This window comes from Aquarana catesbeiana, linkage group LG08, assembly GCF_042186555.1.
Source record: "Aquarana catesbeiana isolate 2022-GZ linkage group LG08, ASM4218655v1, whole genome shotgun sequence".
Taxonomy (NCBI): domain Eukaryota; kingdom Metazoa; phylum Chordata; class Amphibia; order Anura; family Ranidae; genus Aquarana; species Aquarana catesbeiana.
Window position 1 is genome coordinate 76,514,101 of NC_133331.1, and position 25,076 is coordinate 76,539,176.

The 25,076-nt window shown below is 44.6% G+C and overlaps 1 protein-coding gene and 1 long non-coding RNA gene across 3 annotated transcripts in view; one reads left to right on the forward strand and one right to left on the reverse strand.

Moving 5' to 3' along the window:
- LOC141105856 (alpha-2-macroglobulin-like protein 1) overlaps positions 1-25,076 on the forward strand; it is a 223,739-nt gene that overhangs the window by 71,078 nt on the left and 127,585 nt on the right. Inside the window, exons 11-13 of one of the 2 annotated variants that reach the window (XM_073596000.1) lie at positions 158-319; positions 2,244-2,483; positions 20,269-20,341. In XM_073596000.1, coding sequence (XP_073452101.1) covers positions 158-319; positions 2,244-2,483; positions 20,269-20,341 — 475 coding nt within the window. The remainder of the gene's footprint in view (positions 1-157; positions 320-2,243; positions 2,484-20,268; positions 20,342-25,076) is intronic. The other variant, XM_073596001.1, reaches the window with a different exon arrangement.
- The window catches only part of LOC141105858 (uncharacterized), a 211,796-nt gene that overhangs the window by 66,259 nt on the left and 120,461 nt on the right, over positions 1-25,076 (reverse strand). The gene's annotated exons all lie outside the window — the stretch shown is intronic.

The window sequence follows — 25,076 nt, forward strand, 5'->3', positions numbered from 1 at the left end:
TTGAGAGGTTTTAACCCTTGCCTACTCAAGTCAAAACTGAAAAAGGTTTGGCTCCAGGTTAAGCCTGGGGCGAAGAAATGGGCACAACATATTGTATGAGTACGTTTGGCTATTTATATCAACTTTCTGAGCAAAAAAATAATTTTCTCTCCCCCAGATTAAAGTTACTGATAAGGATAATCAACCCATGGCTAAAGCGGCAGTGAGAATCCTATCGGGTGAACATTTTGAAAAGCTTGCAACACTAGAGACCAACAAAGATGGAGTGGCTGATTTTACATTTAACACTGATTCATGGACTGATATCGTATCGTTAGCTGTAAGTTACTACTACAAGCATGCAAATTTTAATGGAGCTTTTTTTCAAGTGTATACAAAGATTTTACAAGCATATTATCAGCATTTTAATTGTGTATTCAAACTTTAAGCATTTTTGTTTTAGGTGATGGAAAGCACTAGAGGAAAGAGACCAGTTTTAACGAGCAAATAAAAGCTTGCAATATGCCCGCATGATTTCATAATTTAAGGTGTTTCTGTTAAATTCTATGGGGCCAAAAACAGCCAAACCTGCCTCAAAATAGTTCACATAGCTTCAGGCATTGAGCTAGAGGCATCAGAGTGCTCATATGTGAACAGCCATCACTTGCCACCAAATCACATAACTGTACGTCATTGGCTTCAAGTGGTTGTACCGGAGTGATGCCTGCAGCTGCAGGCATCACCTTGGTACCGTTTTTTTAGAGCAGACGTTCTGCTTTCTTGTGATATAAACCAATGCAGCTAAGCAGCCGCTCAGCAGTTACTACAAGCAGCGGGAGGGGACGTGCCCTCCTGCCACCTTCTGCCACTCGCCCGGGCTCTCCTGTCCGCTGGCTGGCCGGAGCCCGAACACATATGGAATCAGCTTTGATCAGGTCTCGGATGTAGTAACCCAGAAGAGATGTCACAACGTCCACTTCAGGTTTACTTGGCAGCCAATGGCCCCATTTTTCAAAAATCAAAAGTATTCAAAAACGCTGATCTTGTGTCAGGTCACCTGAGACCAGGTGACAGATGCACTCCGTGGAAGTCAGGAGTGCACCGCTAAGGTAGTGGACCCTAGGACTGACTGCTTCAAATTGAACCCTGCGAGGTTCAGGAAGCAGGTCTACTGGAACACTGACACAGATCCCACTGGGATCTAGAGCATAGATTCCCCAGGGCGTGGAGTTCACCAGAGCCTCTAGTGGTGAGGATGGACTGCGCTGCAGTCTGGCTCCAGGTCGCGGCCCCCAGGGTCTCACAGCTCACGCTCACTGTAGACTACAGGAGAAGAGGTAGGAGGCAGCAGGCTGGAACAACAAGGAAAGTAAGGGATAAGCCAAATGTCAGGGTCACAAGCAGACAGGGTTAGTCGAGAACAGGCCAAGGTCGGTAACTGGAATCAGACGTAGAAAACACAGCAAGTACACACGAAAGCTAACACACAATGGTTGATCAGCAAGGTTGGCTTGCAATGCCCAGGTTAATATAGTGTTCCTAATTAGAGACCAGGGTGGAGCTATGCTGAGGGAAGATTATTTAAACAGTCAGGTGAGGGTGGCTGGCCTCTAAAGGTGAACACAGAAGGAAAGGTGAACTGACAGACACACATTACTGCATAACCATGACATCTTGGCATTTTGAGTACTTTCAAGTGCAGAGGGAGGGGTTCGACCCGAAATCCCTCCATAAAGAGTACCTGTCACTGTCTTTTACTGTCACAAAGGATATTTACATTCATTGTGACAGCAATAAAAGTGATAAGAAAAATTTAAATGAAGGGACAGTGTAAAAAAAATTAAAAAAATAAGAAAATTTTTTGGACTTTGGAACTGAAAAAGAGAGATAAGTTAAAATCATAGGTCGTTGATTTTTGCACCATTGATTATAGACAAATTGACCAGTATACCCTGCAATTTACAGCTTCCTTGCTCAATTTTTTCTGGTAAGGCTCAATACTTATCAGCACTCCCTCTTATTAAGATTATTATTGCTGAGGGAGAGGGTGAGAGTACAGACCTGTCTTTCTTTTAGTTCTCTCCTCCTCGGCCATGTCGTCGATTATGTGAAGCCACCTCTGATTAAAAAAATGACAAATGGCTGACCAGACATGATTTGTAAATCATATTGATTGTCTTTCGTCTCTGGGAAAATGCTAGAAGGTTCTCTGGTTCACCCTGGTAACCGAATCAAAGCCTAAAACCATTTATTTTCTACCATAGGCAGTATTGCTATCAAAAGAAGAAAATGATGATGCAGACCTGGATTTCAGACACCTAATGTTTTCAGAGGCTATTACATGGGTTCTTCCCCACTACTCTGAAAGTCAAAGCTTCCTGAATTTGGAAAATAGAGCAAGAGACCAACTGCCATGTGACTCTGATCTGTCAGTGAATGTGGATTATCACATCAATAAGGATCAGCTGGATAGTAAAACAGACCACATCTCATTCTTCTACTTTGTAAGTTTTATTTTTCTTGTAGTATTATGGTATGTAAAGATATTATACAGCTAATTAAAATATATAAATGTACATTCTGTGCACATAATTTTTCATATAAACAGCCATACTGCATACCTTCCAAGTTTCTGAGATGGGAACGAGGGACAACTATTAGCAAAAATATGTAGGCATAGGACACACCCCCTGCCAAGCCCCCCTTAAAGGAGAAAAAATAACAGATTGGTTACACCCTCAAGTGCTTTTTTTACCACAACTATTTCTTTATATCTTTATCTTTATTAACTTTATCTTTATTTATTTACAGAAATTTAGAAATTGGATGAAAGGTTTAGCATTGGGAAACACTTTTTGACAGACAAGTATTGTATTTTACATTAAGCTTTATAGATCAGACCAAAATGAGGGACAAATGAGGAGGAAAGAAGGATAGAGGGAGTTTCCTCCGAATGAGGGACAGTCCCTCGAAATCAGTGCAGTTGGGAGCTATGCATACTGAAATATTTGTAATGAAGGTATAAACATGTTAGCAGGCAACATATGTTTTACTTCGTCTTTCTTAACCCTTTTGCTTCCAGGCCCTGCACTATAGTTTATACTCAGGTGGCTGGACCATTTTTTGCAAATTTTGTTTATTTTTTTTTTTTTCCCTTACAACTTTCAGAGTTTGTAAAAGACCCCCCAACATTTTCTGAAAACAAAGGACCAGTAAAATAAAAAGATGCTACTGATTTTCTTAGGTCTCATGATAGTTGTGCAAATGTTTATATTTTTGCTAAAAATACACTAAAATCACCATTAGATGACATAATCACAGCAAAACTTACAAAATTCCGGCTAAATCCTACTGAGTCTAAAGGATAAAACTCTATTGAGTTAAAGTGGTTTGAAAGGCTCAAGGTTTTGTCACCTTCATGCATTCTATTCTCTAGATTCAGCTATGTGCAAATGAGAGTGAGTTTCTCCTGGGTCTCATTCCTCATTGGCTGAGACAGCAGCGAGAGCCATTGGCTCCTGCTATTGTCAATCACAGCCAGTGAGCCAATGAGGAGAGTGGGGGGCGGGGCAAAGCCACGGCTCTTTGTGTCTTATGGATACATAGAGTGGGGCTCAGGAGTGAACATGCACCAGTGCCCCCAGAGCAAGCAGCTTGTTATTGGGGGCACTGGCTGAAGAGGAGGAACCAGGGGAGCTGGCGGGGGACCCGGAAAGAGGAGGATTGGGGTTACTCTGTGCAAAACCACCTATGTTATTCTTTTGGAATGCTTCAGTTGAATGAACACAGCTGCAGGTCCTAATTTCACAGGTGTGTGGGTGAGTAGCCCTGAATACAGAATTGTGCATTCAGAGTCGCTCATTCGCACCTGCACACCTGTTAATGTAGGATTTGCAGCTCTTATACAGCCGCTCCAGGTGACTCTAGCCACTAGTGATGGGTCGAACACCCCCCCTGGTTTGGTTCGTACCAGAACTCACGAACATGGAAAAAGTTTTGACCCAAGCCGTGTACCCTATTAAAGTCTATGGGACCCAAACTTGGAAAAAAGGTCCTCATTTTGAAGGCTTATATGCAAGTTATTGCCCATAAGAAGGCTATGGGGGCCCGGAAACTGCCCTGGGGACATGTATTAATGATATTTTTTTTTTTTAAATATCATTTTTACAGGAGCAGTGATTATGATGCTTAAAGTGAAACAATAAAAATAAAAAAATCCTTTAACCACTTCAGCCCTGGACCATTTGGCAGCTCAATGACCAGAGGACTTTTTACAATTTGGCACTGCGCTGCTTTAACTCGTAATTGCGCGGTCATGCAATGTTGTACCCAAATAAAATTTTCATCCTTTTTTTCCCACAAATAGAGCTTTCTTTTGATGGTATTTGATTGCCAATGCGATTTTTATTTTTTGTGATATAAATGGAAAAAGACCGAAAATTTTGAAAAAAAATATTTTCTACTTTTTGTTATAAAAAAAATTTAATAAACTCAATTTTAGTCAAACATTTGAACCAAAATGTATTCGGCCACATGTCTTTGGGAAAAAAAATGTCAATAAGTGTATATTTATTGGTTTGCGCAAAAGTTATAGCGTCTGCAAACTAGGGTAGATTTTCTAGAATTTACGCAGCTTTTAGTTTATGACTGCCTATCTCATTTCTTGAGGTGCTAAAATGGCAGGGCAGTACAAACCCCCACAAATTACCCCATGTTGGAAAGTAGACACCCTAAGGAAATTGCTGAGAGCCATGTTGAGTCCATAGAACATTTTATACTTTGCCACAAGTTGCGGGAAAATGACAAACTTTTTTTTTTGCAGAAAGGTGTCACTAAATGATATATTGCTCAAACATGCCATGGGCATATGTGGAATTACACCCCAAAATACATTCTGCTGCTTCTCCTGAGTACGGGGATACCACATGTGTGAGACTTTTTGGGAACAAAAAAAGTTTGTCATTTTCCCGCAACTTGTGTCAAAATATAAAATATTCCATGGACTCGACATGCCTCTCGCAAATAGCTTGGGGTGTCTACTTTCCAAAATGGGGTAATTTGGGGGGGGGTTGAACTGTCCTGGCATTTTATGCACAACAATTAGAAGCTTATGTCACACATCACCCACTCTTCTAACCACTTGAAGACAAAGCCCTTTCTGACACTTTTTGTTTACATGAAAAAATATTTTTTTTGCAAGAAAATTACTTTGAACCTTTATTTTTTAAAGCAAAGGCCCTACAGATTAAAATGGTGGGTGTTTCATTTTTTTTTTTCCACACAGTATTTGCGCAGCGATTTTTCAAACGTATTTTTTTGGAAAACACACTTTTTTTAATTTTAATGGACTAAAACACACTATATTGCCCAAATATTTGATGAAATAAAAAAGATGATTTTAGGCCGAGTACATGGATACCACACATGACATACTTTAAAATTGCGCACAAACGTGCATCGGCGACAAACTACATACATTTTTCATAGCCTTTACAGGTTACCACTTTAGATTTACAGAGGAGGTCTACTGCTCACATGCATGGTACAATTGCTGTTTACATATGACGCCAGACCGACGATTGCGTTCGCCTTTGCGCGAGAGCAGGGGGGGTCAGGGGTGCTTTTTATTATTATTATTATTTTTTTTGCTTTTTTTATCTTATTTTTAAACAGTTCCTTTCATTTTTTTAATCATTTTTATTGTTATCTCAGGGAATGTAAATATTCCCTATGATAGCAAAAGGTAGTGACAGGTACTCTTTTTTTTAAAAATTGGGGTCTAATAGACCCTAGATCTCTCCTCTCCCCTCAAAGCATCTGACCACACCAAGATCAGTGTGATAAAATGCTTTCCCAATTTCCCAATGGCGCTGTTTACATTTGGCGAAATCTAAGTCATGAAATGCTTGTAGCTTCCGGATTTCTTAGGCCATAGAAATGATTGGAGCTGGTCTCTAATCAGCTCTATGATCAGCTGGCGGAACCACCAGCTGGATTCTCAGGTTCCCTGTTGGGACAGGAGAGCCAGAGAAAACCATGGAAGACAGTGGGGGGGGGGGGGGCATTCCCTCCTACTGCTTGTAAAAGCAGTCTAGAGGCTAATTAGGATTGCTTTTACATGAAAGAGAGAATACCTTCCTTCATCCACCCACTTCTAATGATGGGCATACATGCACCATTTTGTTTTTAACTGTGCTGGTGAAATCACCTCCTACAGTGCTGGAGTCATGGCTTTATCTATTGTGGGAGCAAACTCTGTAGCTGTCAAGATAAATAAATCCACGCTGCAGCTGAATGGCGTACCTGCTAAGCAAATGTTGGTTAACAATAAAACAAGCATTACAGTATAACATATCATACCTGCAAAGCAATTACAGTAAAACATAGTAAAAATAAAACCGAGAGAGAAAGATAGATACAGAACAATAGTGAGCGAACAGTAGAGTGGAAAATAGAGAGTGACCATAAGAGAGAGAACAATAGAGAGAAAGAAGAAAAATACAACCACAACTATTTTTGGCTTTTTTATTTATTTATTTTTTGGGTTTTTTTTTTTCACTTTTAATAAAAACTGTAAAAAAAACTATAAACTGACCCCGAGACCCTGTGTACGTGTGCCGATGACTGTGTGGTGCTGTACCCTATGCTAATACTCAACTAGTGTGTGATAGCGTTTGAAACAGTTACCAATGCAAAGACCAGGTTGGTCAGGACAGGAGGGACAATAAAAGCAGGTGTCACGCCTAAATCCGCACTTTCTACAGACACGACATCTTCTTTGGGGGTTTCTTTGGGCAGGGGTACCAGAGAGGACATGCGGAAAATGCCTCTAATGCAGCCAGCTTACTGCATTTGCGTTGGGAAGTTGGGCCAGAGCACCTCCTGGAAAAAGAAGGGCTCTGATGATCTCTCCCTGGAATTTAAGGAAGGATCCAGTTCGTCCTGAAGCTCTGTATAGCACATGAGCGTTCAGCAAAGTTAATTGAAATAAGTATACAGACACCTTTTTATACCAGTGTCTGGCCTTACGGGCAATTAGATATGGCGCCAACAACTGATCGTTGAGGTCCACCCCTCCTATATTGAGGTTATATTCGTGAAGCAGAGGGGTTTCTCCACAACACCAGCCCCGTAGTAATTTGGACAGTCGTGTCTGCGTGAAGGGAGGAAAGAACGAAAACATTCTTGTTATCCCTCCACTTCACAGCGAGCAAATTATTACATCTCAAGCAGGCTCTCTCCCCCAGCCTAAGAATCTACAAGCCGCTGGGGAAAGCCCCAGCGATTAGATCACACAGTGCCACATGCGCCAATTTGATGATCAAACAAGTGACTAAAAAGTGGCACGCTTGTGTAATAATTGTCCACATACAACTGGTACCCCTTTCCGAATAAGGGTGACATCAAGTCCCACACAATATTACCAGCGGTCCCTATGTAGTCAGGGCAGTTCTCTGGCTCTACGTAACTATCTCTTTCCTCGTAAACCATAAAACTACATGTATAGCCCTGTCACAGAGCTTATACATCTTGACCTCGTATCTGGCACGCTTGCTGGGAAGATACTGTTTGAATGACAAGCGGCCAGAAAACTTAATCAGGGACTCATCAACGCAGACAACTTGATGGGGAGTAAACAAGGATGCAAAACGTTGGTTGAAGGGGTTTACGAGGGGCCGAATTTTGTAGAGGCGATCAAATTCAGGGTCACCCCGAGGAACGAAAGAGTTCATTGTCACTGAAGTGCATGAACCGCAAGATCTGCTCGTATCGTGTCTGGTCATGGAGGCAGAGAAAACGGGCGTATGGTGAATTGGGTCAGTGGACCAATATCACCGCAACTCACTCTTTTTAGTTACGCCCATGAGAAAGGATAGGCCCAGGAAGGTCTTAAATTCGGAGACCGTAATTGGTCTCCAATCTCTGGCAAGGGTCAGCTGGGGATTAGCGGCGATGAATTGACCAGCATACAAATTGCTTTGGTCCACAATAGATCTATAGAGATTTTCGGTGAAAAACAGCGAATAAAAATCAATTGACTTAAAATCAACTGTTTCCACCTGAATGCCAGGTTGGCCAGTGAATGGGGAAAGTACGAGTGCTGCAGAAGTGGTGGGTTCCCAATTAGGATTGGCGAATGCAGCAGGAAGGGCACTATGGGCTTGACGGGCCTGTCTTTATCTTCTTCTTGGTGGCAGCGGACACTACTCGTGCTTGCCACCTCGCCAGCTTGAACTGCACTTATGGGACTCGCCACGTCACCAAGTGTTACTGCAGTGCTGGATGTACGACCAGGATGTACTAGGCTGCTGGTGCTTGCCAGTTCACCAGAAGGAATAGCAGCGCTAGTACTGGCTCTCTGCTCCATACGAGGGACCTGCGGTTCTTGCACCTCAACAACAGCAGAAGAAGATAGGGGTCTGGTACGCCTGACCTTGGCAGGGACCACAACTCGGTCGTCAGAGCTATCTGTCAGGGTGCTGCTCTTGTCTACAGGATCGTATTCTGAGCCTGAATCTGACAGATGAGCGACTTCCTCTTCACTATCTGCCATGCTCAGAAATGTGTAGGCCTCTTCACTACTGTACCTTCGATTTGACATTTTGGTCTCTAAATTTACTGGTACAGTAGTGAGACTCACAGGTAAAAAAGCTCCTGACTGTTAGCGACTGATTCAAACGCTACCAAAAAACTGTTAGCGTTCGCAGGGATCAGGCCTGACTCTGTGAATGCTGCAGTTATGTGTGTTGTGTTTTGTAAGTGACAGTGATCGATTGATACTGCACTTGGGTGGGGAAAAAAAATTAAACACCCACCATTTTAATCTGTAGGGGCTAAATGCAGGTGCTATCTGGGCTGATCCAGCTAACACTGCGTTTTTGGGAACCCTAAACTGTTGGGGACGCTTATATAGTTCTGATCAGATCAGATATTGATCTGTTCAGACACTATACTACTAAGGGAGGCGTATGCTGCGTGGGTGTTAGCGGTACTGGCACTGATCTGACGCTGCCTGGGGCTATGCAGACCCAATCTGACGCTAATACCTAACTTTGATCACCCACCGGGTGATCAGGGGGTTAAACCTTAATTGGGTAAAATACAGGGGGGGGGCGCTGACGCTATACAAATAAATCTAGCTAGATTGCGTCACCCGTGACACTTATACTGTGATCACAGGTGATGGGGTAATCAAGGGGTTAAACCTTTATGGGGGGGGTTAGGGGGAGTCCCCAGTCCTATCTGGGCCTAAGACTAATTACCCTAACACTGATTAGTGTCACTAATGACACTAGTACAGCGATAAAAAAAAAATCTGATTGTTGTACTGGGCGACACGTGGTGATCGGGGGTGAATTATGTGCCTACGTGACCTGGTGTCAGTGTAGTGTTGTTCAACTCACTTTTCTGATGCTCTCTTCTCTCGGTCTGGAATGGAAAAGGCCGACATGAGGGAGATGACATCACTTCCCCTGTCAGTGTTTACAGTTACACAGACAGGGGAAGAATATCATTGGTCAGGAGCGATCACGAGGTCCAGGCCAGATTTCATTGGCCTGGGCCTGAAGATTGATTGGTTCCTGATCAAATCCGATCGTCACGGCTGGAGGGGGGCACGCGCCCCCTAGCTGGCCGCACGCCCGACGTAGCATAACAGTGATTCGCCTGCCTGTGCCATTCTGCTGAAGTACAACTGCAGCGGCTGGTCGGGAACAGGTTAAATATAGTGCCTCCCCTTAGTTTGCCTGTAAAGTGGGCATCTGTACCATGTATAGAACCTGCTGCAGAAAAACTGACATATACTATATAAAAGAAAAAAAAATACATTTAAGATTTTCCTGGCTGCAAGCCATTGCCAGCAATTAGTGATGGGCCAAATGACCCCCTGTTCAGTTCTCACCAGAACATCGCAATAGTTCGGAACCGAATAACGAACCCCATTGAAGTCTATGGGACCCGAACGTGAAAAATCAAAAGTGCCCATTTTGAAGGCTTATATACAAGTAATTGGGCATACAATGGTTATGGGGGTCCAGGTACTGTCCTGGGGGACATGTATCAATGAAAAAAAAGTTTGTAAAAAACGTCATTTTTAAATGAGCAGTTCTTTATGCTTAAAGTGAAAGTATAAAAATGAAAAATTCCTTTCAGTATAGTTCCTGGGTGGTCCCCTTAGTCCACCTGTAAAGTGGTACAGCTGTACTATGTATAGAAGCTGCTGCAGCAACAATTGCATTTATAAAGCACCTTCACACCGTAACCCTATAGAGGTACTCTTGATGAAAGTAAGAATTGGCCTTGCTGTCAAAATTGCAATGATATGCACCTGTCAAACAGGTTCATAAAAATTGGTCTTTGGGTGTTAATTGTTCCCATGAAACCTACACCAAAAGCATTCTTCCAGATGAAATCAACACTCACAACACTAGGCAGCCAGCCTAGAAGTCCTGCAGAGATTCCACATCCCAAAAACACTTAATCAGCGACATCGGCATCAGGGGCTTAATAGCTGCTGGTAATCCAGGACTGATTCATTTTGATAAATGTCAGACGGTCCACCGAGTTTGTGGACAGACGCATTCTATGATCAGTAACAAAACCTCCAGCAGCACTGAATGCCCATTCGGAAAGCATGCTGGATGCAGGGCAGCCCAGTAGCTCAATTGCATACTGGGCAAGTTCTGGCCAGTGGTCTATTCTCATGACCCAGTAAGCCAGTGGATTGTCGACTGGAAAGCTCTCCATCTCTGTTTTTTTTCCTAGATTATCCGCCTCTTTAAGGTGTCCCCAAGAGATTTCATATTTTGTACTCTCTGTGGGGACGGGATGAGTTCTGAGACTTTCCTCTTGTAATGCATGCATTGTCATGGCTCACCATCCTTGTGGCCTCCTCAAATGGTGACAGTACAGTGCATGCATCCTTTATGAGCAGCCATTGGCGTGGGGAAAAAAAGCTGAGCTGGCCTGAGCCTGTCATACGCACACAGGTACTCGTTGAAGGCCCTTTGCTGCATGTGCAGCCGCTGCAGCATTGCCAAAGTCGAGTTTCACCTGATGGGCATGTCACAAATCAGGCCGTTTACGGGCAGGTGGAATTCCCGCTGAATTTCAGCCAACCGAGCACTGGCTGTGTATGACTACCTAAAATGGCTACAGACTCTTCTGGCCTGCTTTAGTAAATCTTCCAACCCTGGGTACCTTTTTAGGAAATGCTGTACCACCAAATTGAGGACATGTGCCAGGCATGGCACATGTGTCAACTTTCCCTGTCTAAGGGCGGACAGGAGGTTTGTGCGATTATCACACACCACCATTCCTGGCCCCAGCTGGCGTGGGTGGCATGAACCACCTCTGGGCCTGCAGAGCTGCAAGAATCTCTGCTCTTAGGGGGTACTTGAGGTTCATAGGACAATTCAGCAGAGGAGGGCATTGAGGAGGAGGGGGTAGAGCTGACAAATTTGGCATCATCAGCAGCTGTATGGAGACGTGGGGGGACAACAAGCTGTAGCACTGAGCCCTGTCTTGCATCCTTCTGAGTTGCAAGCAGAGTTACCCAGTGTGCTGTGAACAAAATATATAGTCTCTGCCCATGCTTGCTGGACCACGTGTCAGCAGTAATGTGGACTTTGCGGCTGACTGCCTTGCCCAACGATACCACAACATTGCCTTACAAGTGATGGTAGAGAGCTGGAATGGACTTATGTGAAAAGTAATAGTGACTGAGAACCTGCAATTGTGGTACAGCACATTCTGCAAATTCATGGAAGGAGTCAGAATCAACCAGGCAGAAGGGCAGAAGTTGTAAAGCCAGCAGCTTTGACAAGCTTGCATTTAGACGCTGGGCATGTGGGTGGCAGAGTCTGTATTTTTTTTCTGCTGCAGCAGATGGGGCAGAGAAATGTGCCGGCTATAGTCTACAGCTGGTGGTGTGCTGCTGGCAGATGTGCTGCAAGGACCTGGGACACCCGGCGCTTTACCATCATCCCTGTCAGTGGAGGCTGCTGAGAGGTCATGCGGTATAGCAGGGACAGACTGAGGTGAGTAAGGAAAAGGTAAAGATTTGTGTCCCTTTTGTGTGGCTTTTAGGTGCTCTTCCCAATGGGCTGAGTGGTGGGCGGTTAAATTCCTTGTCAAGCATTTGGCACCCAAATGGTTGGTGTTTTTGCCACGCTTGATGTGCTTGAAACAAAGTTTGCAAATAGCAACAGTGTGATCAGCTGCACATGTACTAAGAAAGGCCCAGCCAGCTGAGCTGTGGGAAGTTGACTGGGAGATAACAGCTCCACAATGTGATGGAATAGGGTGGCTGCTCTCTACTCTTCCATGATGGCTGCCTCGTTGGGGTTGTGCCTCACCCTCACTTTCCTCCTCTGCTCTGTCTGGCACCCAAGTTCCAAGTTGAGTCAGTGACTTCATCATCATCATCTCCTACATCCTCATTACCACTGGAGACTTGGCAACACAGAAACTTGGCAATACACTGCGGCTGGGGGAACATGAATGCCAATTTGTGTATCAGTGTTCTCCCCTGTCTGTAGTCTCATGTCCCTGCCTTCCTCAACCTCAGAACCAACATCTGAATCGAGTAATGGCTGTGCATCATCAAGGAGCAAGTGGCTGATGCTGTGTTCAAATAACTCAGCTGACTCCTCCATGCATGATGCTGGGGCTATGGCAGGAACTGCTGTGGACAAGGAGGCAGGTTTTGCCACTCTGCAGCTGCAGGGGACTGCGCACTTGACTCTGCTTGGGTGACAGAGGATGAGGAAGGTTTAGGAAGCCAGTCCACCACCTTCTCTGCATGCTGTGGATAGCACTGGCAACATCACTAAACAGAGGAAATGATGCCCTGCCTGATAACTGACCACGTCCACCTTTGCCTGTGGACACATACGCTGCTGGTTCCCTTACAGTGCCAAGGAAATGTTTGCCTCTCCTTCCTGTCCTCCCATACATGATGGGGGAGTGGAGGGAGCTTATTAACAAAATGTAATAAAGATGTGTAAATGTGTACGTGGATTCACTTTAATCAGTGGAAAGTGGTGTTTGGTGCACTTTAATTTGAGTATTCACTACACAGATACACTATAATATACTGCAATATACTGAGTCGTACAATAACGTACAGAACTGTATGGCGTTAAACTTGCAGTAACGCAATGAAATTTATGGCGTTAAGCTTGCAGCAATGCAACTGAAACATACTGCACTAAGTGTGCACTAACTCACAGAAATGTACTGCATTAAATGGCACGTAACGCACTGAAATATACGGCGTTAAACTTGCAGTAATGCAATAAAATATACTATGTTAAAGGGTCCCTACACTCACACTGACTGAACTATCCCTACATTCACACTAATGTAAAGATAAATGGTGGTCGCACTACACTCACACTGAACTATCCCTAGATTCACACTAAACTGATATTCTAAACTGACAAAAGAATCAGAATAGCACACTAACTGTCTAATAGCACTGAACAGAGCCCTGTTCTATCTCTCCATAGCACTGAACAGAGCCCTGTTCTATCTCTCCACGCCGCTATCACACTACAAATGGCCCCTATGGAAAGAATACTTTTATGGTGTGGGGCGGGATTAGGAGCAATGAGCCATGATTGGATACAGTCATCGTGACAGGGTCCAATCATGGCTCTGACATTGCTCTGTGCCCTGAATTGGCGAAGCTTTAATTGCTTCAGCCAATCAGGGCTTTTTAATGCACTGTGCGGCGGCGCAGTGCATTGTGGTCGTTCGGCGGGCCGAACAAACAGTCAAACCACTCGATAATTTGGTTGTTTGGAGAACGTCCGAACAGCCAAAGTTCGGCCCAAACTCATGCTTGGGCCGAACTGTTCGCCCATCCCTACCGGCAGGACAAAAAAAAACAGCATGGGGGTCCCCCCAAATCCATACCAGGCCCTTTGTGTGTGGTATGGATTTTAAGGGGAACCCCATGCCAAAATTAAAAAAAATAAAACGACACCCCCCCAAATCCATGCCAGGCCCTTATCTGAACATGCAGCCTGGCAGGCCAGGAAAAGGGGTGGAAAAGTGAGCGCCTCCCCTCAACATGTGGACAAGGGCCTCTTCCCAACAACCCTGGGCTGTGGTTGTGGGAGTCTGGCCCTCAAAGATCCTGGTCCCCCCATGTTAATGAGTATGGGGTGCATACCCCTACCCATTCCCAAAAAAAAAGTGTAAAAAAATAAATAAAAACACACACACACAGTTTTTGACAATTCTTTTATTAAAAATAAAAAACAATGTCCTCCGATGTAAATCCATCATCAATTATGACGCCTGCCACCCCCACCGAACACAAAAAAAATAAAGCTCTGCCCACGACGAAGGCTAACCACCATCTGCCTGCTCACCATCTCACATTTCTTAAATAGGTAAGGGGCAAAGCCACCTGGCGACATCACCTGGTGGCACCACCCCATGTGACGTCACCGACCGGTGCATGCTGGGTCGGTGACGTCACATTGGGGGGTGCCACCAGGTAAAGTCGCCAGGTGGCCCTGCCCATTACCTATTTAATAACTGTCAAACAGCGAAGCAGGCACTCGGTGGTTAGCCTTTGTGAAGCTTTTTTTTTTTTCTCGGGTCCGGCAGTGCGGTGGGCGTTAAGATTGATGATGGATCTACACTGGGGGACATTGTTTTTTTATTTTTAATAAAAGAATTGTCAAAAAATTGTGTGTGTTTTTATTTCTTTTTGACACTTTCTTTGGTGAATGAGTAGCGGTACAATGTACCCCATACTCCAGGGATATGCAATTAGCGGACCTTCAGCTGTTGCGGAACTACAAGTCCCATGAGGCATAGCAAGACTCTAACAGCCATGAGCATGACACCCAGAGGCAGAGGCATGATCGGATTTGTAGTTTTGCAACAGCTGGAGGTCTGCTAATTGCATATCCCTGCCATACTCATTCACATGCGGGGGGCTGGGAGCCTGGGGGCTTTTAGAAGGGGGCTTCCAGATTCTGATTAGCCCCCTGCTCGCAGACTCCCACAACCCTGGGCTGCCCCCCTTCAACATGGTGCTTTGGGGTGATGGGGCGCTCATGTTGATGGCATGTGGCCTGGTATGGTTCAGGAGGGGGGGGGCGCTCACTCGTCCCCCACCCCTCTTTCCTGGCCTGCCAGGCTGCATGCTTGGATAAGGGTTTCGAATAAATTTTGGGGGAGGGACCAAATTTATTTTGGCATGAGATTCCCCATAAAATCCATACCAGACCCAAAGGGCTTGGTATGGATTGGGGGTACCCCACACCGTTTTTTTCACATTTTTCCCGCCGAACGCCCCGCAAATTCGGGTGTTTGCCAAAAGGTCGAATGGGCGATGGGCCCAAACTTATGCTCGGTACAACCCACTCGCCCAACAACATCATGCTGTATGGGCAAGAATGCCCATATGTATGAGTCTTTGGGCCTTAGTCACATGGGAGTACACCCGTGCGATGGCCATTTTTATTATTATTTTTTATTTTATTTAATTTTTTTAAATGTTAAAATTATTTTTTACAATTTTGTTATTTATTTGTTTTCATAAATCTGTTAAAGGAGGGGCTTTAGTGAAACATCAGGGGTCTAAACAGACACCTAATAACTCTCACTTTTGTCTCACTTTTGAGACACAGAAAGAGAATCAATAAATAAACAGGAAGCGCTCTGAGGCTTCCTATTCATTCACAAATTGAAGCACAGTAAACACAGCTTACTATGCCTCAGTTACCATGTTTCCCCGAAAATAAGCCCGGTTCTTATATTCATTTTGGCAACAAAAGACCCAGTAGGGCTTATTCTCTCCCCATCTCCCTCCCTGCCTGTCAGGAATCCCCAGTTGCCAGTGAAACCGAGTAAAAGTGGCTGCAAAACTCCAGAATGCACTGTATTACAGTATCACACAATGAAAACTACCTTTCTGCAATCCATGTGTGACAAACGCCTTCCCATAGCGCCGCTCCCATGACCCGCCAGAGCACTGCAGAGGGAGGGGGCCTGAGTTCAGCTGGCAGAAAAGAAGAGCAGAGGGAGATCAGCGGGGGATCAGCTTAGCGCCGCACTGAAGGTACCGATACAACTGTATCACAGAAACACACACCCTCCACACCATATACTACTGCTGGAGAGTGGACTCTAGCATTCCACAACCAGCTTAAACTAAGTCTTATTTTCGTGGGTAGGGCTTATATTGCAGCCCTCTTCGAAAATCACACTAGGTCTTACATCTTATCAGGGTAGGTCTTATTTTTGGGGAAACACGAATGAAAACAGTGAGTGTGTGGTTCTAATTGCTTGCTGTATTCATTCAGGAATGGAAGGGGACTGTAAATATTACATATTTACCCACCCCCATGCTCTCCATCTTGAAATAGACCCCCGTGTTCCCTGGCAGCAGCTGACATCTAGTGAGGGTGAGAAGAGGAAAAGCTGGCAGCTCTCCAGGGGGATTGGAGACAGGGAGTGGGAATTGGAGTGGCAGACGGTTTCAGTGAGGGGGAGGGAGATAGCAAAAAAGCAGGGGACCCTGCAGCAGCGGGTAAAGAGTAGGAGATAGAGGAGAGCAGCAATAGTAGTAGTTATAGCAGAGTGGGAAATACAGCCGATGTAAGGCATACTGACCTGGCAAGCTGGAAAAGGTTTTGTGTCTCTGTATGCCTTACATCCATGGCATTGAAAGGGTTAAAGGCTACATTCACCTTTGGCACACCTTTTTTAGAGAAGGGTCCCCATAGGTTAAAACAAACTGATGTGTGTTTAAAAATACAGGCGGTCCCCGGGTTACAAACAAGATCTGCAGGTTTGTTCTTAAGTTGAATCTGTTTGTAATTTGGAACAGGTACATTTTTTTAGTGTAGCTGCAGCCAAAAAATCTAGTTTTAAGTTTTTGGATAGCATATGGAAGGGTTATCACCCCTGTAACATTTGTTTTGCTGTCTGTGCCCCTGTTGAGAAGATTTCACCTCACTTTCTGTCCCAATGACAATTGGATTTTGAAAATTTTGGATTAGTAGGGAAACAAGGATTGGTGATAAAGCATCAGTGGAGACACCTTTTTCCCATATTAACTCTTACAGGAGAGAATTTCCCTTCCTAAGTAGGGGACTGCCTGTATTGAATACTGTAGTTGACACACAGTGCCTTGAAAAAGTATTCATACCCCTTGACATTTTCCACATTTTGTCATGTTACAACTAAAGACAAGTGTATTTTATTCGGATTTTATGTCATAGACCAACACAAAGTGGTACATAATTGTAAAATAGAAGGAAAATAATAAATGGTTTTCAATTTTTTTTTACAAATAAATATGTGAAAAGTGTGGTGGGCATTTGTATTCAGCCCCCTTTATTTGATACACCTAACTGAAATCTAGTGGAAGCAATTGCCTTCAGAAGTCACTTAATTATTAATTATTACCGGTGTGTAATTTAATCTCAGTATAAATACAGATGATCTGTGAAGCCCTAGAGCAGTGGTTTTCAACCTGGGGATCGGGACCCCCCTCGGGGGTCAAGTGATGATTTGCCAGGGGTCACTGAATCCCGGGCTGTTCCTGAAGCCTGCATCGCTCTCCCATTCTTTTTGCGGTCGCCCAGCAGGGCTGTTCCTGGAACCTGTGGTCGCCCACTCAGCCTCTTCGCAGCTGCCCATTCAGTTCACAGCATGGCTGGGGGGGCAGAGACTAGAGGTCAGCTGACTGGTGAGGAATGTGAAGTGGGAGGGGCTGGAGGAGACCCTATCTCCTAAGTTCGGCATAGGTGTCACTGCTACGAGACATTACAAAGTCGGAGACACAGTGAGTAACACTACCTGTGATTATAGTTGCCATTAAAAGTCCCCACTACAGTTCTCAGATCAGCAGATGACCTTGACCAAGAGAACCTAAGTTGGCTGATCAGAACTCCCACCAGCACTGCCAGTCATCCCATTCCCCCACCAAGGAGTAAGAGAAGGAATAAAAATAGAGAATACATGGAAGGGAGAGGAAAAGAGGGGGAGGAACAAAGAAATAGGGAGAGAAAGCATAAGAGAAAGAACAAGAAAAACGGCTAAAGAGAGGGATGGGGGAAAAAAAAAAAACAAGAAATTAGGATAGTGAGAGATAAAAGGGAAAGAAAGGAGAACAAAGAGAAGGAGTGGTACATCCTAAAATGTACCATAAGGGATTTTAATATTGTACGAGTGGAAGGGACTCGGGGAGCGCTAAATGTCTGTGGGTTAGGGGCGCAAATTAATTGTCTTGCCTTGGGTGCTGACAATCCACGCTACGAAAATAATTTTACTGTTAGGGGTCCCCACAACTTGGGAAATTTGGGTCACGGCACTAAAAAGGTTGAGAACCACTGCCCTAGAGAACCTTAGTGAACAAACTGCATCATGAAAGCCAAGGAACTCACTAGAAAGGTCAGGGATAAAGCTGTGGAGAAGTTTAAAGCAGGGTTAGGGTGTAAAAATATATCTCAAGCTTTGAACATCTCACGGAGCACTTTTCAATCCATCATCTGAAAATGGAAAGAGTATGGCACAACTGCAAACCTACCAAGACATGGCCGTCCACCTAAATTGACAGGCCGAGTAAGGATAGCATTGATCAGAGAAGCAGCCAAGAGGCCCATGGTAACTCTGGTGGAGCTGCAGAGATCCACAGCTCAGATGGGAGAATCTGTCAACAGGACAACTATTAGCCATGCACTCCACAAATCTGGCCTTTATAGAAGAGTGGCAAAAAGAAAGCCATTGTTGAAAGAAAGCCATAATAAATCCCAGCAGTTTAGGAGAAGTCATGTGGGGGACACAGCAAACATGTGGAAGAAGGTGCTCTGGTCAGACGAGACCAAAATTGAAAATTTTTGGGCAAAAAGCACAACGGTATGTGTGGCAGAAAACTAACCCTGCACATCACCCTGAACACACCATCCCCACTGTGAAACATGGTGGTGACAGCATCATGTTGTGAGGATACTTTTCTTCAGCAGGGACAGGGAAGCTGGTCAGAGTTGATGGGAATATGGATGGAGCCAAATGCAGGGCAATCTTAGAAGAAAAGTTTGCAAAAGACTTGAGACTGGAGCGGAGGTTCGCCTTCCAGCAGGACAACGACCCTAAACATACAGCCAGAGCTACAATGGAATAGTTTCGATCAAAGCATATTCGTGTGTTAAAATGGCCCAGTCAAAGTCCAGACTTAAATCCAATTGAGAATCTGTGGCAAGAGTTGAAAATTGCTGTTCACAGACGCTATCCATCCAATCTGACAGAGCTATTTTGCAAAGAAGAATGGGCAAAAATATCCCTCTCTAGATGTGCAAAGCTGGTAGATACATCCCCAAAAAGACTACAAAGGATTGACTCAGGGGGGCTGAATACAAATGCACACCACTCTTTTCACATATTTATTTGTAAAAAAATGTTAAGAACCATTTATCATTTTCCTTCCACTTCACAATTATGTGCCACTTTGTGTTGGTCTATCACATAAAATCCCAATAAAATACATTTACCTTTTTGGTTGTAACATGACAAAATGTGGAAAATTTCAAGGGGTATGAATAATTTTTCAAGGCACTGTACCTGTAGGTCAATTTCTGTCACCCTGAAGGATAGCTGAAATATTCTCATCTTTGTGCACATTCCCATTCTGGCTAGTTTCTGGGTGCTGCAGACATTGAACACCGAACCTCAGTATTACAGGAGTGAGCATCCCCCTCTTTCAAAAGCAAATGCAAAGTGAACAGCCTATTTGTCTACAGTGCATCAAACCCTCTGTTTGATTGCTATATTACAATGTGCTTGTGTAATGACTAGACAGGACAAATACCGTATATATCACTTTATAAAATTAGCTAAACCCTGTCCATCTTCCATCCCATGTGTCTTCAGGCAGCCAGTTACAGAAAGCAAAATACTGTATATTTATTGATGGATCCCTTACAACTTCCATGTTTTCTGTTCTGGTCTGCAGACTTGAGCATAGTCTCCATAATATCAGGTCAGCTGCTTGTCTGGCATTCTGGCATTCAACTAAATAGATCCAACAAGAAAAGTCAGATCTCCTTGTTAAATGCTGACCACTGTCACTGAGCAACACGGGAAACCATGACACGATCTTTTCAGCATTAACTAAAAATTGAACATTGTGTTTCCATTAGGCTGAGCATATAAAATGTTACTCCACTTTTTTTACATTTTACAATAAAAGTCAGGACAGTAATCCTGTTATCTATTGATAATAATACTGATATCAATATTATTTTCTATCCTGTTTTATAGACAGCCAATGGAGATGGAATTTATTCTCATGAAGAACATAAAGTGGATATCACAGAGCAATTAAGCCATTCAAGTAAGTATAGCAGTTAAGATCAAACATAAACAGAGTTGTATTTAGTCCTTTCTATTATAGATGGCCCTTAGCATGGAATAAATGGATAGCGCAACTTGGGTTTAATTTAAGAGCAGAATATTATTTTAGACTAAGGCAGCCCATAGATTAATCAGTGTTTTTTTTGTTCAACCAGTAGGTTGAACAAAAAAAAAAACGTATTAGATTCCGCCAACTACACATACTTGATATGGATGGGGGAATCCTCCCTTCTAAGTTATTGTATTCTGACAGCGGAGAGAATTCCTTTCAGCGCTGATCTAGGAGGAAAAATCCGACAGGGTGGTTGTACAGAAGTCATTCGGTAGATCGCTATAAGAGCCAGCTCGCATAGGAGCCAGCTATGGCTTCCTGAGGAACCACAGACGGCTCTACACTGTAAATGTGTAAGCTCGCATGGCACTCTGTGACTGGTCCTGCAGCCTCCTGGGACATGTGATTTATCCCAGGAGACTGTGGGAGAGGAAGGGGTGACACAGGCAGAATCAGCTTTGCCTAGGTGAGAACTGAAGAACAGGGAGCAGGTACTGATAAAAATTGGTTCCACTTTAACATGCTGTATTCCTCGCATTGATGTGCATTGTGTTAAAGTGAGACTAAAGCCACAACACATCTTCCCTCCAGCAATGGAACTTCAACAAGATCCTTCAAGGAACATGTATGAGCAGCTCAATGTACATTCTAAAGCAGTTTATGAACAGGCAGGTTAGAGTGTTTATTGCAGAAGAGACATTTCTTGGATTTCTAAAGGCAAATAGGCTGTTCACTTAGCATGGGGAGTTGCAATTTGCAAGAGAAATTACCCAAGAGCATAGTGTATGTGGTGAAATGTCCCTTTGCAAAGAATACCCAATCACATGCAAGGAAAATAAAAAAAAGTATTTCTGCTTGCAAATGATTGGTGATGGAAGTCAGTCGAGTTTCAACTCATTCACTAAGCTCTGGGGAAACTGCACTTGCAAAGTAAACTGTCTATTTGCCTTTAGTAAATCAACCCCTAGAAACAAAACCTGCAACAACCACCAACACAGGAGAGCTCCATATCATCAAAACCACCCTGCTGTTTTTGTAGGGCCAAAGACCCCAACGGCTGCTGTTAACATGTAACCTGATGTAAATGACCAAAATATAGGAGGGGTGGGCAAGCGAGACAACCTGTCAGCTCTGTAGAACTCTCTGGAATGGCCTTTCCTAGTCTGACCCCTGTAAGCAATGCTTGCATATCCTCCCTGACCACTTATTTCCTACAAGATTAGCCTATCTCACTACACTCTAGGGATGAGCTCGATGTTCGAGTCGAACGTAAAATCGGGTGTTCGCTCGTACACCGAACAGTGAACATTATGGGGCATTCGCGGGAAATTTGAGTCCCGCAGGACGCCCCATAATGCACTGCGAGATCGCACTCCATTGCTGTATGAGGATTGGACAAAGCATGCACCTGACCTGCATGCTTTGGCCAATCACAGCACGCTCTGCTGTGAGAGCCATGATTGGCCAAAGGCAGGGTGCCTTTGGCCAATCATGGCTCAGGGGGAATAAGTCCATTCCCCGCACTATATAAGGCTGCTTACATAGTGGCCGCGTGTAGTGTTGGTGGCATGGACGGAGAGATAGCTTGAGTTAGATTAAGCAGGCGGGTTCTTTAGTTAGTGGCAGCATATTTGATATACAGTAGATATACAGTCAGTCTAATATATATATGTATATACCATATATATATATATATATATATATATATATATATATATATATATATATATATATATATATATATTCTGCATTTAGCATAGACTATATATTCAGTGTATACTCTATATTCATTCAGTCCAGGCAGTGTATCAATATATATATATATATATATATATATATATATATATATATATATATATATATATATATATATATACTCTGCATTCAGTGTAGCCTATATATACTGTACAGTGCATTCGGTGGTGTACTGTTTCTAATACACTTCAAGCAGTGTACACAGTATATAATAGTGTAGTGCGGTGTTACAAAAAAAAAAACACCATGTCCGGAAGGCCACCAAGGAGAGGCAGATGTTCACAGGCCATGGGAAAAAAAGGGCAAGCAGCCTCTGTGTCTACAGTCAACAGTGATGGTCGTGGACATGGTGCATTCTCTGCAGGTGGCCGTGGGACACGCTTGTCCTTTTTTTCTGCTGCTGGCTGTGTTATTGAGCCACAACATGCAGAAGAGTTGGTGGATAACGAAGCCATCCTCATCCTCTGTCACCTAGGCTCAGAATACCGTAGTTTGCCTTCCAACGTAGCTGCCAAAGCGGCCTATTCCACCAGCTCCTTGTCCACAGTCACTCCTTCCGTAATCCCACCATCATGCATGGAGGAGTCCCCAAAATTATTTGATCCCAGTGTCGGTTACATGCTGCTGGAGGATGAACAGCGATTTGAAGGCTCCGATGTTGGTTCCTAGGTTGAGGAAGGGAGAAACGTGAGCCTAGAGAGAGGGGGTGCCACAGAAGGACAAGAAACTGGCAGTCATGTTCCCCAAGCTGCAGCATACTGCCAAGTTTGCTCCAGTGACGAGGAGGGGGGGGTGGTGAGTTCACTGACTGTACTTGGGTGCCTGAGAGAAGAGAGGAGGAAAGTAAGGAGGCACAATTCCAAGGAGGCAGGATGTCCTACAGGGGGCAGCTCAAGGGCAGCTACCCTATTGCATCACACCGCAGAGCTCCACAGATGCAGGGCGCTGCTGACTCCCCTCTGACTTTTAAAAGTTCCTTGGTGTAGGCCTTTTTTGACACGTGCAGCAGATCACACTGTTGCTGTTTGCAACCTATGTCCGAAGCGGATCAAGCATGGCCAGAACAGCACCACATGCTTGACCAGACATATGACGACCTGCCATGCAGTCCATTGACAACAGCACTTGAAAGACCGACATCATAGAAAAAGGTGGACTTCTCCTTGCTCCTCATCTGGGATCTCCAATCCTACTATACCTCCAGTCCTTTCATAAACCTGCATTGAGAGGAATGAAGGTATAGCAATAGGTGTCACAAGTACTTGCAGCCAATCTGCTAGCAGTACACCACCAATAGATATAAGCACGCAAATTTCCTTAACCCAGTTGCTGAACCATAAAAAGAAATTCGGTCCCAGCCATCCACATGCTCAGCGTCTAAATGCTAGCCTGGCCAAATTGCTAGCACTGCAACTGCTGCCTTTTCAGCTGGTAGACTCTGCCCCCTTTCGTGAATTTGTGGAATGTGTTGTACCACAGTGGCAGGTTCCAAAAAGGCATTTCTTTTCACGTAAAGCCATTCCGGCTTTCTACTGGCATTGGGAAGGCAATGTTTTGGCCTCATTGGACAGGGCGGTCAGCAGTAAGGTTCATATTACAGCTGACTCAAGGTCCAGCAGGCATGGGCAGGGACGTTACCTTTCCTTCACGGCGCACTGGATAACTCTGCTGGCAGCTGGAAGCTTGTTCCGCCATCATGCCTCCAAAAGCTGGTAATGATTCTGCCAGAACACATGTATGTTCCCCTCCCTCCTCTTCTTCCTTTATGGCCTCTTCTGCAGAACTGTCCTCTGAACCAGCAGTGCTCTCTAAGCGCTCAAGGGGCTATGCAAGCAGTCAGCCTAAAAGATGCCATGCGGTGCTTGAGTTGGTCTGCCTAGGGGACAGGAGCCAAACTGGGGCAGAGATTCTGTCAGCTCTGCAGGGGCAGGCTCAGAGGTGGTTGACCCAACGCCAGCTTCAGCCAGGAATGGTTGTATGTGACAATAACCTTCTCATCACCCTCCGACAGGGACACTTGACCCATGTTCCATGTTTGGACACGTCCTGAATTTGGTGGAGTTTCTTGACCAAGTACCCAGGATTACACATTACAAGATCTCTTGAGGCAGGCCAGAAAAGTCTGTGGTCATTTCTGCCAGTCATACAATGCCAGTGCTCTGCTGGCTGACATTCACAGGGAATGCAACCTGCCCACCAACCGCCTCGTTTGTGACATGCCCACCAGGTGGAACTCAACGTTGGCAATGCTGCAGCGGCTGCACACACAGCAGAGGGCCATCAATGAGTACCTGTGTGAGTGTGGCACCAGGACAGGGTCTGGGGAGCTTGGCTTCTTTTCGTCACGCCAGTGGCTACTGATCAAGGATGCATGCACTGTCCTGTCACCATTTGAGGAGGCCACAAGGATGGTGAGCAGCGACAATGCATGCATCAGTGACACTGTCCCTCTAGTCTTCCTGCTGGAGCACACGCTTCGTGGAATCATGGACAGGGCACTTGAGGCAGAACAGCGGGAAGAAGAGGAGGACTTCCTTTCCTCTCAAGGCCCCCTTTATCCAGATAGCATTCCTGCGGGGCTGCCAAACACACAGGAAGAAGAGGAGGAGGATTGTGTCAGCATGGATGTAGAGGATAACATGCAGCAGTCTTCAAGGGATGGTTTTCTGTCTCCAGAAATCCAAGGAGTTGTACGTGGCTGCTGGGAGGACTTTGGGATAATGTGATCCTTGGTGACCCAGAGGACTCAGAATCGAATGCCTCTGCAAACTTACGCTGCATGGTCTCCCTGATTCTGCAAAGCCTGCGAAAGGAACCTAGGATTCATGGTATCAAGGAGAGAGATCATTACTGGCTGGCAACCCTTCTTGATCCACGTTACAAGGGTAAAGTTGCAGAACTCATCCTG